Source organism: Castor canadensis, chromosome 6 (genome assembly GCF_047511655.1).
Source record: "Castor canadensis chromosome 6, mCasCan1.hap1v2, whole genome shotgun sequence".
Classification (NCBI taxonomy): Eukaryota; Metazoa; Chordata; class Mammalia; order Rodentia; family Castoridae; genus Castor; species Castor canadensis.
In genome coordinates this window covers 69,024,748-69,041,585 of record NC_133391.1, presented here as the reverse complement: position 1 = coordinate 69,041,585, position 16,838 = coordinate 69,024,748, and the positions used below count along the sequence as shown (strand labels likewise).

General features: G+C 47.9%; 1 protein-coding gene and 1 non-coding gene across 2 annotated transcripts; both read left to right on the top strand.

Moving 5' to 3' along the window:
- Positions 1-1,332: 1,332 nt before the first annotated feature.
- On the top strand, positions 1,333-16,779 carry Myoz3 (myozenin 3). Its single transcript, XM_020180225.2, has 7 exons — positions 1,333-1,705; positions 3,061-3,122; positions 9,276-9,430; positions 10,214-10,279; positions 10,375-10,510; positions 10,828-10,990; positions 14,509-16,779. The coding sequence occupies exons 2-7, from the start codon at positions 3,062-3,064 to the stop codon at positions 14,675-14,677; spliced, it is 750 nt and encodes a 249-aa protein (XP_020035814.2). The 5' UTR covers positions 1,333-1,705; position 3,061; the 3' UTR covers positions 14,678-16,779.
- Positions 12,870-12,974, top strand: LOC141424467 (U6 spliceosomal RNA). Its single transcript, XR_012449385.1, has one exon. It is a non-coding gene; the product is annotated as a U6 spliceosomal RNA (small nuclear RNA).
- Positions 16,780-16,838: the final 59 nt, after the last annotated feature.

The following is a 16,838-nucleotide window of genomic DNA, read 5'->3' as shown; positions in this document are numbered from 1 at the left end:
AGACCAGATCAGAGTGGAGGCTGCTGTCCTAACTGGATATCAGAAATGTGCCCTGGGACTGTCTGCATTCACACAGGTACCCCCCACCCCTGGCCCAGGGTGCCTCTGATCCTGTCATAACTTCAGCTACAAACCTCTCCTGAATGCAGTATCTAACTGCCTACTGGTGATCTTGCCCCAGTGCCAACACCTCAATCAAGTCATCCAGATGGAGCTTGGCATTGACCCCCACCCCACTTTGTTCCTTCCTTTGTGGGAGTCATGGGCTCCTTTCCCACCTCCCTCTTTCAATCCCTGGGGATTTTCAAGACCTGGGGATTCTTCAAGTGCCCCTCAATTACCTCTCCTCCTCTCTACCCCCCCAGCCCCTACCCCAGGCCAGTAGCTCCCATATCTCATTTGGCTACAATAAGTTCCTCCTGCCTCGAGTGTGGCCCCCTGCAAGTCTTTGGCAACCAGAGGTATTTTTGGAAAATACTAATCTGACCATTCCACTCCACCATCTGAATCTCTTCAGCAGCACTTTGTGGAACAGTTTCCTTTTGGAAAGCATGGGGGGCTCTTTCCCTGTTTACCTCAGCTCAGCACGGCCCACAACTCCCAGCTCTAGCCCTACCTGCCAGCATCTTTTTTTATTTTAATTTTTGGCAGCACTGAGTTTGAACTCAGGCTTGCTCTTGTTAGGCAGACAGACACTCTACCACTTCAGCCATTCCCCCAGCCCTTTTTTGCTTCATTGTTCAGGTGGGGTCTTGTGTTTTTGCCCAGCCAGTCTCAGATCATGATTCTCCTACCTGCACTACCTGAGTAGTTGGGATTACAGGCATGCACCACCATTCTGGGCCCTAGATCCTACCTCTTCACAGGTGATATATCTTCTGCCTGTAATGCCCTTGCCCCCCTCTGCCTGGTGACCTTTTACTTATCCTCCAAAGCCCAGTTCAAACACCTCCTCATCCTTCCCAGTCTCTAGACTGAGCTGGTCCCTGGCTCTCCCAGAGTATTTCCCATAATTACCTCATGAATACTTGCTTACTGGTCTGAATTTGAGCTGGCTGAGCAACTTGAGGTCAGAATCCTAGCTAATTTATTTTCAGTCCATGGAGAGAGGCTCAGAAAAAATAAGAAGGTAGAAAGAGGAAGGGGAGAGAGGGAGGAAAGGAGGAAGGGAAGAAGAAAGTAGGAGAGGAAGGAAGGAAGGTCAAGCAAACAATGTTGGGGAGCAATCCATTCATCCATCCATTCATGCATTCATTCATTCTACAAACATCTATTGAGTTCCAATCAGGCACCATTCCAGGCACTAAGGACAGAACATTTAATAAGCTGAAGTGGCCAGCAGTTGACTCAGTACTTCCAGGTGACTTTGGTGTATGCTTATGTGAATGTGTGTGTACCCGTGGGTGAAAGCCTTTCTGTTTGCAAGGGCCTGCTGCCGGGGCACCTGTCTTCCCCAGGGCCTGGTGCTTTTAGCATCTGGCCCTGGTTCCTGTTGCAGCCCGAAATAAGGCTGTGACCCACGGCAAGGCAAGAATGATGCTGTCAGCTGAAGCCAGAACTGGCTGTAGAGAACACCCTGCTCATTGACCGCTGAGACCGCCGACTGAGACAGACACTGTCTACACAACTTCCAGCTTTCCAACAGAGGTGTTAATCTTTGAGGGTCTGACACTCCTTCCTGCCCACTGTGGGCTCATCCTCACAGGTACGAGGATCCTAGGGGAGTTTGGGGGAGCTGTGTGGAGAAGGCAGAGGAGACTATGCAATTCCCAGGGCACCCCCACCTCCAGCAGAGGCAGAGCTCTGTAGAGGATCTGGGGAGATAGGGCTTCAGGGAAGCCTGGGTTCTGGGTTGGGAGGAGGAGAACTGTAAGATATAGGTCACTCTCCACTAAACAGGAAAGGAGGGAACATGCTTGAAGGTGGGGGGTAGGTCATGGCTCTCTGATTAGGACTTGAGGATCTCTGATTAGGACTTGGAGGGAGGAAAGCAGCTTCCTGCCTGTAAATCAGGGACCCTTCCCAGCACCTGTGAATTTCTCATCATCTCCTGACCCTTGCGGGAAAAGCACACAGATGCACTTGTGCTTACAAAGCATTAGGGTTCATGGATGACCGAAAGCCCATTATGGATGCCCAGCCCTCTTAAGTTAAGGGGAGGGAACTGAGGCATGGAGCTGGAAACCAACTTGTTCACACTTGCAGAGGAAGTCAAAGACACCAATCGGATTCAGGTTGTCCAGCTCAGTGCTGACCCAAAGCCCTATGTGGGTGTGGGTGATACAGATGGAGACTGTCTTCTGAAGGAGGGAGTATGGAAAAATCTGGAAACGAAGGAGAGGATCACTGGGATCTGGGGGAGGCAAGGAGCCCAATGGCTCTGCCTCCTCTCCTGATGAAAGATAGGGAAAGTGGACTGGGGACCTGCAGTGGTTCTCTGGGAGTTTGGAGGTTTATTTGTAAAGCTTCTCCAAGATTCCTGGAAAGTGCCATGAGATGGAAAAAGGGAATGGAGGATGAGGAAGAGCAAAGAAGGGGTGAGGGAGAAAAGAACATCATGAAAAGTAGCCCACAGGTGCGGAGACAGGAGGATGGGTGATACTTCTCTCAGCCTTGTTGAAGCAGGCCCAGGGCCAAGTGTTTGGGGCAGGAGAGAAGTGCCAGCATGCAGGCTTACCAGGGTATCCCCAGCTTGAACCATGCTTCCTCTTCCCCAACCTCTTTCTCCTCCTGGGTCAGAGGATGACAATCATACCTGAGACCCCATCTCCCCCATCCCTGATGCCCCAGGCATGGGGACAGGTCAACACCCATAGAATGTTTCTCTGGCAACATGGCCCCTGATTTGTGTGACCTCATGTGGCCTCAAGTACCTTCCTTTGCAAAGAGCCCTCAAAGGCCCTTTGGCTCAGAAAGCCCTTGCTGGTGACTCTGGGATGAGTCAAGGGTATTCAGGACTGGGACTGGGTGGATCAGGGGCTTGGAGGAGGTCTGGGGAGGGAGAGGTTTGGGAAGAAAGGGAGGCAGCCTGGGCCATTTGTGGGAATCTCTCCTCCACAGGATGATCCCCAAGGAGCCGAAGGAACCAGTGGTGGCTGTCATGGGGGACCTCACTGGACCAGGTAAGGTGGATCCAGCCTCTTCTCTTTGTTCTAGATTATGGCCATTCAGGCCTGCTGGCCCTGGGCCTGACAGAAGGTGTGCATCCCAGAGCAGCACTGACAGTGTCTGTGGAGCCTGCCACCTGGCTGGAATGCTTCTTGAGGCTTTGGAGGGGTCTTCCCTATGCCCATATACCCAGAAGCTGAAATTTGAGTGCCGAGACACTGGCTCTAAGACCACTCAGGTCCTCGCCCCACATAAGGCCTCACTTCTTCCTCAAATTGAGTTCTGAGGGCTCTGGTCCCAGATCCAGCCCCAACTGTGGTCACAGGCCCCCAGCACACTCACCTTTGCTCATTGTGACTGTAGGTCTCACTGAGGCCTCAGGACAGCCCTGGCAGCCCAGTTCCACAGCTAGAAGTTAAAGGGAGAGTGGGGAGGGGAGCAAGAACAGGCTACTCCGTTGGACTCAAACCATTTCACTTAAAAGTACACTTGTTTATTGCTTATACTCTCTCTTCAACAAAAGTAGAGATAAGGGCAAAATAGTTTCTGCCTGGTAGCGAGGGGGTAAGGGGGGAGAGGGAGGGTGTGGGGGGGTAAGGGAAGGGGTGGGGGGAAGGGGGTAGAAATGACCCAAACATTGTATGCACATATGAATAAAAGGAAAAAAAAAGTACACTTGTAGAGCTGGGAGCTGGTGGCTCACACCTGTGATACTAGCTTCTTGGGAAGTTGAGATCAGGAAGATCTTGGTTCAAGGCCAGCACAGGCAAATAGTCTGCAAGACCCCATTTCCAAAATAACCAGAGCAAAATGGGCTGAAGTATGGCTCAAGTGGTACAGTGCCTGCTTTGCAAGTGCAAAGCCCTGAGTTCAAGTCCCAGTCCCACCAAAAAAGCATGCTTGCATAATAAATAAAACACCTAAAATTCATGCTTATCAACTTTATAAGACCTCTTTGATATAATTTTGAAGTCTGTTTATTTGATTTGTGTTAGAACATTTCAAATATTTTAAAAATTAATTCAACTAAGCTGGGGATCTCAAAGGTTTATTGTGAATCACAGTGGTTCTGTGTGGTTGGTTAAAAATACAGATTCAAGGCAACTACCCCCCCAGGGACTCTGGTTTGAGGACTTGAAGTGGTGCCCACACATTTGCCTTTTGAACAAGTGCTGAAGTGACTGTGATGCAGGTGACAGTGAGCACGCACTGACAAATGCTGTCCAAGAGATCTTCTGCAGTTTGGCACCTTCAGCTTCCTAAGAAAGTCATTCATTAATTGTGTTGTATGGCTTTGTATGTGAGCTAGCCTTTTAATCTGTTTTACTTCTTGCTTCTTTTTGTTGCTCTCATGTTTCTTTTTTTATCTCTCCTCTTCCCTTTTTTGGTGCTGGGGATTGAACCCAGGGCCTCACACTAGCATGGCAAGTTCTGCCACTGTGTCACACCGTCATCACTATCCCCATGATTTTGTTGCTGAAATATGCAAACTGTGAGGTATCAATTCTTTAACTGGAAGAACTGGGCAGTGCATTCTCATTTCCCTTGTTTTGGTAATTAATTAAAGACTCCCAAATATTGACACACACCACTTAGGCCAGATGTAAAATATATAACTTGTTGATTATTGCTAAAGTACTAATTAAAGACAATTTTGAAATGAAAGAAAAGTAGGTAGGAAAAGTAAATCTCATGGTCTTGCCACCTAAAAACAAGTAAAGCAATAACAATCAAAGCACTTATCCTTATTCCTGGGTACTATGAGTAAGACGCTGTGCTAGGAGCTTTGGTGCCTTATGTCTGTTGAGCCTCACAATAACTGTAAGCTAGATGTTATGATCCCCATTCTTCAGATGAGAAAAACTGAGGCTTAGAGGAGCGAGTGACTTATCCAGGGAGAGAAGCAGGGTAGGACAGGGGAATTGTTGTCGTCAACATCTGGTAGGGTGTAGAGCTGGGGTTTGACTTGAGGTCTCTGTTTCTCCAGAGCTGTTTCTTCTATATGGTTATGCAAATAACAAATCCATTTACAAGATATTCAAGCAAAACACACGGGAATGACTTTGAAAGTGAAAGCTCCTCGTAATGGAACCATTTGGAGATAACCACTGTTAACATATTTGTTCAAATTCTTCTATTCATATGTAATACTTTTATAAAAGCACATGTACACGTGGGCTAAATACCATATACCATTTCTTCAGCTTGCTTCCTTCTTCACTTAGCAGCATGCCACAGACTTCTTTTCATCCTAGCATGATTTCTCTCACTGCCCCCTCCCCTCTGCATCCCCAGTGAACTGTTGTTGGGACGTGCCATAAATTATTTAACCAACTCCAATGGTGGTCGATGGCTCATCTTGGGTGGGAGTCTTAGAAGCAGAGCCTGAGCAGTCTTGTGCAAGTGACCTATTCGGGGAGAGAAGCAGAGTAGGACAGGGGAAATGCTAAGAGGGATGTGTGCTCAGCTCTAGTTCAAGTTCAGTCTGACCCTTTGTGGGGCAGGGGATGCTTGAGCATGAATTGTTCCACCCAATTCCTCCTGCCTGAGCAAGGGGACCTGAGGTAGCTTCCATCCTGAAGACATTGTGAACAGTTAGCCACTAATAGCATCCCAAGGCTGATCCCCTAATTTTCATAATTTTAAACCCCATGCAATAAACATCCTGTGTATATGTCTTTGGACGTGTTTATTCAACTCTTTCCCTTAGAATGAATTCCTAGAAATAGAATTAGTCAAGTAGGCTTACCTTTTTCTTAAAAAAAAAATTGAGTTCAGTTCATTTGCATAGTATTTGAGAATATCATGTGGGGATTTATTAAATATTTATGTATAAATAGTCTTTCATATTCTTGTTTTTCCTTGCCTTGGCAGTACTAGTGTTTTAACTCAGGGCCTTGTGCTTGTAGGCATGCACTCTACCACTTGAGCCATGCCCCATCCCTTTTTGTTTTAGTTATTTTTCAAATAGGGTCTCATAGTTATGCCCAGGCTGGAAGAGACCCAAGGCTCTCTAAGTTTTTGCCCAGGCTGGCCTTGAACTGCTGTTCAATCTCTGCCTCCCAAGTAGCTAGGATTACAGGTGTAAGCCAATGTATCTGGCTGGTCTTTCATATTCTTAAGAATTCAGTACACTTTCTTGTTAACAACAACAGAGTAAACAATTTCCAGTCCTTGTCCTTCCTACATCCCATAAGTAGTCAGTGTTAATATTTGGCATGATTCCTTGCAGATTTTTCCATGCATACACAGACATTAACTATTTTTAATAACACACAGATGGAATCTTAGAATACATATTCTTCTGTACTCTACCGCCTATACCTTTAACTTACAGTAGATTTTATTCTGTTCTTAGCATGTAGAAAGTGCTCTTTATATATTTGTTGACAGAATAGAAAAAAATCTACCTCCTTTTCTCAGGGGCTGTTCAGGATTCCATTGAATGGAATGACTGGCACCACCACCCCCCCGCCCCGCCCCCGCCCCGAGCCCTCCAGTCACGTCCATCTGCCCAGTCTGGCTGCTCTCCCATGCTGCTCTCCTGCATGACAACTCCTCAGTCACCACCATCTCCTCCCACATCTCCGTTCTCAGCTAATGCCCTTGCTTCCTGTTTCATGAAGAAAAGTGAAGCAGCTAATGGAGAACATCTGTAGACACCCTCTGAGGCATCTGTAAACTTACAGCTGTGCCCATGCTCCCAGCTTTCCTTCCTGAGAGGCTGGGTGGGCTCTTCATACCTGTCTGCTCCAACCCTGCCAGCTGGGCACTGAACACCCTGCTCTGCCCCTCCTCAGGCTCAAGGACATTCCTTGGACAAGTCTCCTCTTGCATTGCCAAGTGTCCTCTTGAGCCCTCAGCTCCTCTTGTACAAACCAGCCTCTCTTAGTCTTGGTCCCACTGCTGCTGCTGCTGCTGCAGTCCCTCAGGGCACAGCTCCTCCAAGCTCTAGCTGGTGCTTTTCTTCCCATCCTTTCTTTTTACCATTTTATTTTGCTGATCTCCAAACACAAACAAAAGTAGAGTACAAGTTCCCACTGTCCCTCCAGGGTTGGGGGGGACCTAGAGCTAAAACCAAAGAGCATGTCATTTTACGACCCCTCTGGGCTTCATGCTTGTTAGGAGGTGCTCTACCACTTGAGCTATGTTTCCAGCCTTTTTTACTTTAGTTATTTTTCAAATGCAAGTAGGGCCTTGCATTTTTACCCAGGGCCGGCCTCAGATCCAGATCTTCTCAATCTGTACTTCCCCAGTGACTCAGATTACAGGCCACTGGCGCCAGGCTCCAGCTTGTCTTATCTAGAGATTCAAGCAAGGGCCATAGTTCATATTTGGTTGCTATTTTTCTTAAATGTCTTTTAATTTAAGACAATCTCTCACACACATATTTTTTCCCCATGTTGTTCACTTGTTTAAAGAAACCAAACCAACTGCCATGTAGAATGTCCTGGCTTTGGCTCATAGCAATTAAACTTGTTCCCCTGTCCATTTTCTCTTGAACCCTCTCCAGTCAGACTTTCCCACCCAAATGCTCCCTAGAAACAGCTTTAGTGAAAATTAGCAATGACTCTGAGTTGTTAAATACGGCAGGCAGTTTTCAGCCCTCACCTGACTTAACATATCAGCAGCACTTGACTCAGTTGGTCCCTCTGTCATCCCTGAAATCTTTTGACATTTGGTTTCCAAGATACCACCCTCTTTAGATTTTCTCCTACTTCACTGGCTGCCTTTCCAGGGCCCAGAGCTAGTTCTCCTGTCTAAATACTGGAGGCTCCGCACTCAGTCTTTGGCTCTCCTTATCTATTCTCATTTCTTCCTGGCCTCATCTAGCCTACCAACTCAAAATACTATTTACAGAGCTGGCACAGTCACCTATCTGATTTTATTGTGTTTATCTTTTTTTTTTTTGCAGTGCTAGAGATTGAACCCAGGACCTTGTGCTTGCTAGGCAAGTGCTCTCCCACTGAACTACATACACACTGATGTTAGGGATGGACAATGCTGGCTCACATGTAACCCTTTCCTGCACAGTTCTCAGCATTCTGTCACTTCTGTCCTGCCAAAGGCTTCCTTTCTCAGTCATATGTGTTGGCAGGGAAGGCACAGAGGATGGGGATAGATCTCAAACTACTAAGGACAGTCATCCGTCCTGAAGATCCTCTAAACGGCTATAATGACTAATCCTAACTGTGAGAAAAGAAATAAATGAAATGTTCTCCATCATAAAATAACAACGAATCCCACTTACAAGCTTATGATGCCCCCCAATTTGATCCTCAGGTCAGTTTTCTTCCATTAGTAGTAGAGTCACACATTCAAGTTCTCCTCAGCAGCTCTACTTGGATGTCTACAAGACTCCTCAAACTAAATATGCCCAATTTTGAAGACAATTGGGAGAGTTTGAATATGGACTAGATATGCTAAATAAAACAAACATTTGTTTACTCAAAAAGGTGAAGCTTAATTGATGAAAGCAAATTCTGAAGCCTGATGCTATGAGTTCATTAAAGCTCACACATAAATATATAGTCACTGCAAAAGACAGGAAAGGACATACACTCTGGTGGTAAGAGTGCCAATCTCTAGGTGGTAGATAATGGTTTCACTTTTTTCTGCTTATGTCTATATTTTCTAACTTCAATATTTATGCTGGTTTTTAAAAATAATAATAAAAGACTTTCAAAATTAAAAAGGCACATTTCTAAGATCAAACTCCTGATCTTTCCCCAAATTGTCTCTTCCCTATCTTTGTGGCTGGCTGCTCCATCCTTCCAGTGGCTCAGGTCAGAAACCTTGTAGTCACCCTCAACTCATCCCTTGCTCTCATCCTATATTAGCCGTTTACTTTGAAAGAATGTCTAGAGTCTGGTCATTTCTCACTAACTTCACCTCTGTGGGCAAATTGCTGCCTGGGACAAACAGGGAATAAGTATGAATAGCCAAAGAACTTCTGAAACAGTGTTCAACTTCACGAAGTATCAAACACATGCCAATGAAACTCTTTGCCCATCAAATAGGTAAAGGCTCCAAAGAGTGATGACGCCCAGCATTGGCAAGTGGGGGGAGAAACAGGCATTCTCACATACGACATGCAGTGCTGTGATAGGTGCCAGGAGTGCATCAGGGAGTTGGGTAGCAAAAGCCCTCTCTGGCTTCTTCTGCAGTCCCTTCCCTGGATCTGGGGAAGAAGCTGAGTGTGCCCCAGGACCTGATGATAGAGGAGCTATCTCTGCGCAACAACCGGGGGTCCCTCCTTTTCCAGAAGAGGCAGCGCCGTGTGCAAAGGTTCACCTTTGAGTTGGAAGCTAGCCAGCGGGAGGTAAGACTCCATTGTGCTGACCAAGGGAGAGCCAGTGGTTAGCCTAAAGACAGGCTGAGGACCTCTGACCCTTGGAGAGTCCCTCATACTCCAGCTGGGGAGACTGTGATGCTCCCATCAGATTGAGCTCCTTCTTGCTTGAGAAGGGTTCTACCTTTAGGCACCTGTCCCAAGACACAAAACATAAAGCCAGGAGAGGAACTGTACAGGAACTGGACTCTGGCTCTTACCAAATATGGGAAAGAGTATCCATGTGCTCTGGGCTAAATTTGCAGCAGGCAGGATTTAGTTCAGACTACAGCTTGATCTAAGAGGGAAAATTCAAAATGTCTTTTGTTTTTCCCGCGGGAAGAAGGAAAGGAACATGGAGCAATCTGGTAAAGAAAGAAGGTATGAATGGTTAATTCCCAGGCGTTGAAAAGGCAGCAGGCAGTGTCAGGTTCTTCTAAAGAAATCAGAGCTATTGAATCCATACATCCCTCAATTTCTGGGCTACCTGGGAGGCAACTGAGGGTGACAGAAAAATAAGAATGGTAAAAAGTACCTGTGTAACATGCCCGAGACAGTGCTAGCATGAATCCTTACATAGAGCCCTGAGGTAGATCCTATCATCATTCCCACTTGAGAGACAAGAAAACTGAGGCTGGGGAACATTGGCCGTGGGCGGTAGGATTCTCTCTCCTGCCGCCTTCTTCTCTCTTTCCCCATTCTCCCCCATCTCCCATTAGGAGGACCCTGACCCCTTGCCCTCTGAACCATTCTGAAGTATATTTGCCCCGACAGATCCTGGCGGGAAGCGCCAAAGGCAAGGTGACTGGAGGAGTGGCGCCGGGGACCGGGACAGGGACGGTGAGCGTGGGAACCCCACGGAGCGGAGCTGCGGGAAGGGGCGGGGCAGCTGGGATGCGGCTTTGCAGCGCCTTTGAGCGTCACCATGTGTCCAGGTTATCAATGGCCCCGAGGGGCAGAACTACCGCTCAGAGCTCCACGTCTTCCCGGCCTCGCCTGGGAGCCCCGAGGCCGCCCACCTGGCAGCCGCCCCGGGACAGTGCGCGCGTAGCCCCAGCGCCTTGGCTCCAGGTGAGTGGCTGCCCTGAGTCCTGGGACCGGGGCTGCGGGATCCTGAGTGCAGGTGTGCGTGACGGTGGGACAGGACGAGCGCAACACACACACACACCCGACCCAAGCTCAGAGTCGCAGCAATGTGCCCAAGGTCGCACGTCAATTCAAGGTTCTTGCTCCAATCTCAGTTTCCTGGGAGCAATTTAGTCATCCCATTCCTCCACGCCTCTCCTAACGGGCTTTCCCCTCAATCTCGTCCACGGGTGGTGGGGGCTGGGGGAAGGGGCCGAGGCCTCCCTGCCGCCCGCCCTCCACGCCCGCTGCTGTGTCCCCAGGCTATGCCGAGCCACTGAAGGGCGTCCCGCCAGAGAAGTTCAACCACACCGCCATCCCCAAGGGCTACCGCTGTCCGTGGCAGGAGTTTGTCAGCTACCGGGACTACCAGATCGATGGCCGAAGTCACACCCCCAGCCTCCGCGACCGCCGAAATTTCAACAAGTAACGTCGGGCGGGGCTGGGCGGGCGGTGTGGGCGGAGCCTGAGGCTGGCGCGCGTTTCCCGCCGGGTGCGTGCCGGCGCCCCCACCTGGTGTGTGCTTATGGAGGTCTGGCTACAACAGTGCACCGGCGCCTAATAGATGCTCATTAAACGTGGGTGCAGTGAAGGGCGGCGAATGTGCCACACATCCTGCTGCGTCCCCTACACCAGGATGGGGCAGACAGCAGAGTCCTGCAAATGAAGAACAGAAGCTCAGGAATATGAATAACCTGCCCAAAGTTTAAGATGGAGGAGGAAGCAGCAGGGCTGAGATCCAAGGTTGAGTTTGTCTGACTTCATAGCTGGTATCTTGTTCTCCATCGCTGTTGTGGCCACCTCTGTGATGGATATCTCGATGTCCTTCCCTGGGTGGGGATCCCGGAGCTCACCAGTCCCAGGACCAGAAAGCTTCTCCTTACTTTCACCAGTAGTGTGAGGCAGGGGTGAGGGTCACTGAAAAGTGATAGTGTATGGCCTTAATGTGTACTTAAATGTAGACTTGAGGCCTGGCTATGTGACTTTTGGTCAGGTGACTTAACTTCTCAGAGACTACATTGTCTCACCTATAAAATCGAGTAGCATTTATATCATAAGGTTGCTATGGAGATGACATGGAAGCCATAGGCAAAGTTTCTGGCGAATAATAAGCTCTCAATAAACAGTATCTTCCTCTGGTACTACTATGATGATGACTACTACTATTTATGGACTGAAATGATTGGAAAAACTAACAGGGGTTGGAGAAGTTGAAAGGGATAAATTTAACATTTTGTCCTGTCAGCCCAAAAACAGACCATAGGAGTCCAGGCTGCAGCTTGGCTCTGGAGGAAGGCTCCTGCTGGGGACACATTTCTGTTGCAATTGGCTTCCTTGGTCCGATGCTATTCCTGAATATGTACTCTGGCTTAGGCTGATAAAATGAGGGCAAGGAGGATCCACAGAGAGGGGCCCGTGGTCCAGCTGTCCTGGCATTTGCTCAGATCACACATGGTGGCTGTCTGGCAAAGACAGATGGATACGTGCCAGGGTGAGGCCTGGAGATGAAGTCCTCTGAGGAAGGACCGAAGGATGGGGGTGGAGGCAATCAGCTTGAGAAAAGATGGCTCAGGAGGGATGTGACTGTCCCAAACAGCTAAGTATCCAGGGAGGGCCAAGATGGGAAGACTTGGGCCCAATAGGCTCTGTGTGAGCTGTGACCCATTGGCAGCTCCATCAGGCAGGACTGCCTGTCTCTCCTCCTGGGCCCTCAAACCCTGCCTGCTCAGCTATTTCAAATCCTCAACAGACATTCAGTCCAGGCAGCCAGTTCAGGACCTGTCTCCCACTCATGTCATGCCTTAAAATTACAGCAGAGGCCCATTCTTGCCAGTAGAAGGGAGAACCCTTCTAGGACAGAAGAAGCAACTGAAGCATGGAGAGGAGGAACAGTTCTGTTGGTGGCCAAACAAGGCTCAGAATCCAGGGGTCTGGTCTCCCAGTCAAGGGCCCAACTATGAGGCCTGCTTGGCTTGGCCACTGCCCAGCCTGGTCCTGCAGGGCCTGACTGCTGTGGTCAAAGCTGGGGTGGTCTAGGCAGCCACAATTTCCTGGCAGAATCTCAAGCCCTGTTGCAAGGTTTGCTTTTCTATCCTGAGGCAACTGCTTTTCTCTTTGTATTGGTCCCTGATAGAGGAAAAATGCTAGATGAGCAGTACTTTTTATTTTCTTTAAAATTAAAAAATATTAATGATGTAGCTCAGTATTAGAGCACTTGCCTAATATGCCAAGGCCTTGGTCTTGATACCCAGTCCTGCAAAACAAACAAACAAGTAAGTAAATAAATAAACATAGAAAATAAAAAGTATCGCTTCGATAGCACATATACTAAAATTGTAGTGGCACAGCAGAAATTAGCATGGCCCGGTGCAAGGATGACAGGAAAATTCGTGAAGCGTTCCATATTTAAAAATAAGTAAAGTCAGGTGGTGGCTCATGCTTGTAATCCTAGACGCAGGAAATAGAGATCAGGAGGATCACAGTTCGAAGCCAGCCCAGGCAAATAGTTCACAAAACCCTATCTCAAAAAACCTCATCACACACACACAAAGTGGGGCTGGTGAAGTGGTTGGAGGTGGGAGGTGTAGGCCCTGAGTTCAAGTCCCAGTTCTGCAAATAAATAAATAAATAAAAGAAAAATAAATACAAGAAAAAGTAGTTTACAATTATACATAGCCAGGCATTGGTGGTTTCTGCCTGTAAGTCTAACTACTTGGGAGAATAAGATCAGGAGGAAATGGCTCTAAGCCATGCTGTGCAAATAGTTCCCGAGACCCCATCTTCAAAATAACCAGAGAAAAATGGGCTGGAAATGTGGCTCAAGAGGTAGAGTGTCTGCTTTGCAAGTGTGAAGCCCTGAGTTCAAACCTTAGCTCTAGTTTTTTATTCATAAATAAAATGAATAAATACAATAAAAACCATACATTCTCTTTGAAAAGAAAATAGGCAACTACAAGTAAAGTCAGGGCCCCTTTGTTCACCATTCTCTAATCCAAGGTCCCTTCCCATAGGTAACAAGGTTGTCAGGATGGCCCTATGTGTTTTCAGAATATTTCTGCAGGCAGTGGCATATGTCTACAGTGCTTATGGCACTGTTTTGTGGGTGTGCACATGTGTTTTGATACTTCGCATTTTATTCTGTAACTTGCTTTTTTCATTCAACATTGTGCTTTCGAAATCTGCCACCCTAGCACATCTAGCTCTGTTTCCTTCCTTTGAACTGCTGTGTCATGTCCTGTCATGTGAGACACCATCTCTGTCTTGTGCATTCCTCTGCAGTGGGCGTAGGGACTGCTTCTGGCTTGTCACTAATGCACTGCTGAAGTCTGCTTGCTTGTGCATAGGTGCATGTGCCTGCCTTAGCCGCATGCTTACAGATGGAGTTGCTGGGTGACAAGAGGTCACACATTTTCAGGTTAGATCCTGCCAAGTTGTGCTCCAAAGTAGCAGCACTAATTTACCCTCTAATCAGCAGACTAGGAGCGGAAGTTTATTCCTGCCACCTCATTAACTTTGACCCATTATCAAATTCTTCCCTTTTGCCAGTCTTATAGGGGAAGTGTTGTACCCCTTCATTTCCCTGATTCTCAGTGCTCTTTCTAATCCTTTGTGCAGTGTGTGGGTACTTTGTTCTAAGGACAGGTGGCAAGAGTAAGGAAAACCTACCTCCAGTGCTGATGTCTTCTGGAGCTTCCTGAAGAGGAGCCTAGAGTTTTGCCTAGGACAAGACAATTCTGATCTGGAAACTTCACTCCTGCTCCATCCCCTTGAGGGGCAGGCTTGTGAAAGGGCAAAGCTGGAAATAATAGTACTATTATTTAATTATATGGAAGGGGATATTGAGGCCCAGAGAGAGGCAGGGAGGAGCCATGTGTGGTGACCTGCTGACATGGTCACTTACTGGTCTCCTATACAGACCACCTCTCCTGTTGCTCTTTCCCTAGGACCCCGGTGCCATTTGGAGGATCCCTTCTTGGGGAGACCATTCCCAGGGCAGGCACCCCCTTTGTGCCGGAGCCTTTCAGTGGCTTGGAACTCCTCCGCCTCAGACCCAACTTCAACAGGGTGGCCCAGGGCTGGGTCCGCAACCTCCCAGAGTCTGATGACCTGTAGTCCGATGGCCTGTAGTCCGATGGCCAGCCTGAAGCCTCAATTCCCCAGTCTCGAGACTCAGGTAACATCTGGAGCAAGACTTGTGGACTGAACTTCACAGTTTATGAAGAGCCTACACACAGGACATTATCGCAAAAGGTCTCAAAGATGACAAAGTTCAGTAGCCCCAAATGCAGATGTTCTTCAAATTACCTGGGGCATTGGTTCTAATATGGATTTCTGGCCTGTCTCAGACTTGCAGGGCTGGGAATCTATTAATAACCAGTGCTCCAGGTGGTTCCATGGTAACTTGCCCCCAGTGTGTGTCTTTAGTAATCATGCCCATGCATCTGTACCTCCCTGCTACTGTAGCTGACCCCATCCCCGCCATGGTGGCGAGCTCACTAGCAGCCCATTTCCTGTGGATCTCTCTGATAATTAGACAGGTTTTCCTTTACTCAGATGCAGTTAGTCTTCACCTATTCAAGATGTAAGCATTGGCTAAAAACCTACTATGTGCTAGACTCTCTACTAGGTCCAGGTCCCTAGGAGTAAAAGATGGTGGGGAAGAGAGATTTTTCAAGCAGTGAATCACCTTAATCTCCCTGAAGCCTGCTATGTCAGGGAGCAGAGGGAGGGGGTTCCTAACCCTGAGTGTGGGGTGGGATTCCAGAAGCTTCGCAGAGGATTTGAGTAGGACGTTGGAAGGAAAGATGATGTGGTGGGAGGGCATTTTTGGCAAGGTGGACTAGCATGTGCAGAGGTGTGGAAGTGAACCCAGGGGCAGGGTGTTTTGGAGAAAGGAAAAGCTGTTAAGAATCTCTGAGGTCCAGAGGTGGGGGCTTTATTGAGGAAGGGGAGAGGTTTTGGTGATGGCTTTGCTGGTTGTTGCATGGGGCACAGATCAGAGAGGAGCAATGCTGGAGGCCAGGAAGTCTGCAACGGGTGAGGCCTGCAATAGGGGACAGCCATGAGGATGGAAAGAAGGGACCACCCTGTGGAGGCACCTTACAGGATAGGTGCAAACTGGGGCACATATAAGGACTTCTTTCTCCCTCCATTCTGAGAAGGCCTATTAGTTCAAGTGGTGGTGTGGTGATAGTGGTGTGGGGGGCAATTGCTGCTTTTTATTAAGTGCCTCAGGGATTGGACTGGCAGAGCTTCTCTCCATATCCTATTCCTAATCCTTAGTACAACCTGAGAGAGTCTTGTCCCCATTTTACAGACATGGATATACAGGCTCATAAAGAGGGAGGTGAGTCAAAGGGGCAAGCTGTCTGATTCAGGGGATGTCTCTTTCCACTGCACTTGGTGTCAAAGCCACTGCCCACTCACTTTGGAATCAATGATCATGGCACAATGCTTTGGCATTTGAGTTGAAAAGTAGAGTTGGGGGCATCCAGTTGCATGGAATAGAGTCTAATTCCATTGCTGTGAGCTGGGGAGAATTTGAGCAAGTCATTTCACATGCCTGAACCTCTTTTTCTCCATCTGTAAGATGAGGATTAGTATAGGAGATATTATGGGGCTTTTGGGAGCACAGTGCAGGAAACATTCTTAAAAGGCTCAGTGTTAGGTTCTTGCAACCACTGCTTTTGGCTGCAATAGATGTTTTTACAGTGGCTGTGGCTTGAGAAGCAGGCTACTGGGCTGGCATTAGGGTGCCTGAAGGAAAGCATCTTGTCACTGCCAGATTCCCTTTGACAGGAATCCCTGATGCCAGGCTGGGTGGCACAGTGGTTACCCTTAACATTTTGCTCTGGTGTTTTTACTCCCCTTCAGGGTGCCAAGGGGCCAGAAGCCTGAAGTTTAGGATTACTTGCAGTTGGTGTATACTCTTGGATTTGGGGGATTTGTTTAAAGTCAGCTTTCCATAAGTTAAAAGTCAACCACTAAAGTGTCTAGAAAGTAGAAGAGAGGACTTGGATTGCCTGAGCTGGCTCTGTAGAGCTCTGGAAGGTAACTGCAACTGCCATGTACAGGAGAGAACCTGGGGGGATTTCCTGAACCAAAAGGTGGGTTCTTTTTCCTTTCTTTGGACAGTGTAACTTTTGCTGATGTAAAAAACAAAAACAAATGCTTACTATAAAAATAAAAAAGTGAGAAGTAAAATGTAAAAAGTATTTGCCAAACACAAACGCTCCAATTTCTGGGATTACGCACATGCCTGGTAGGCACATTA

Bases quoted from the DNA above. Each gene is read 5' to 3' on its own strand.
- Myoz3 (XM_020180225.2), top strand. From the start codon at position 3,062: ATGATCCCCAAGGAGCCGAAGGAACCAGTGGTGGCTGTCATGGGGGAC. The intron at 3,123-9,275 runs GTAAGGTGGATC...CTTCTTCTGCAG, and splicing joins GGGGGACCTCACTGGACCAG to TCCCTTCCCTGGATCTGGGG. The intron at 10,280-10,374 runs GTGAGCGTGGGA...CCATGTGTCCAG, and splicing joins CGGGGACCGGGACAGGGACG to GTTATCAATGGCCCCGAGGG.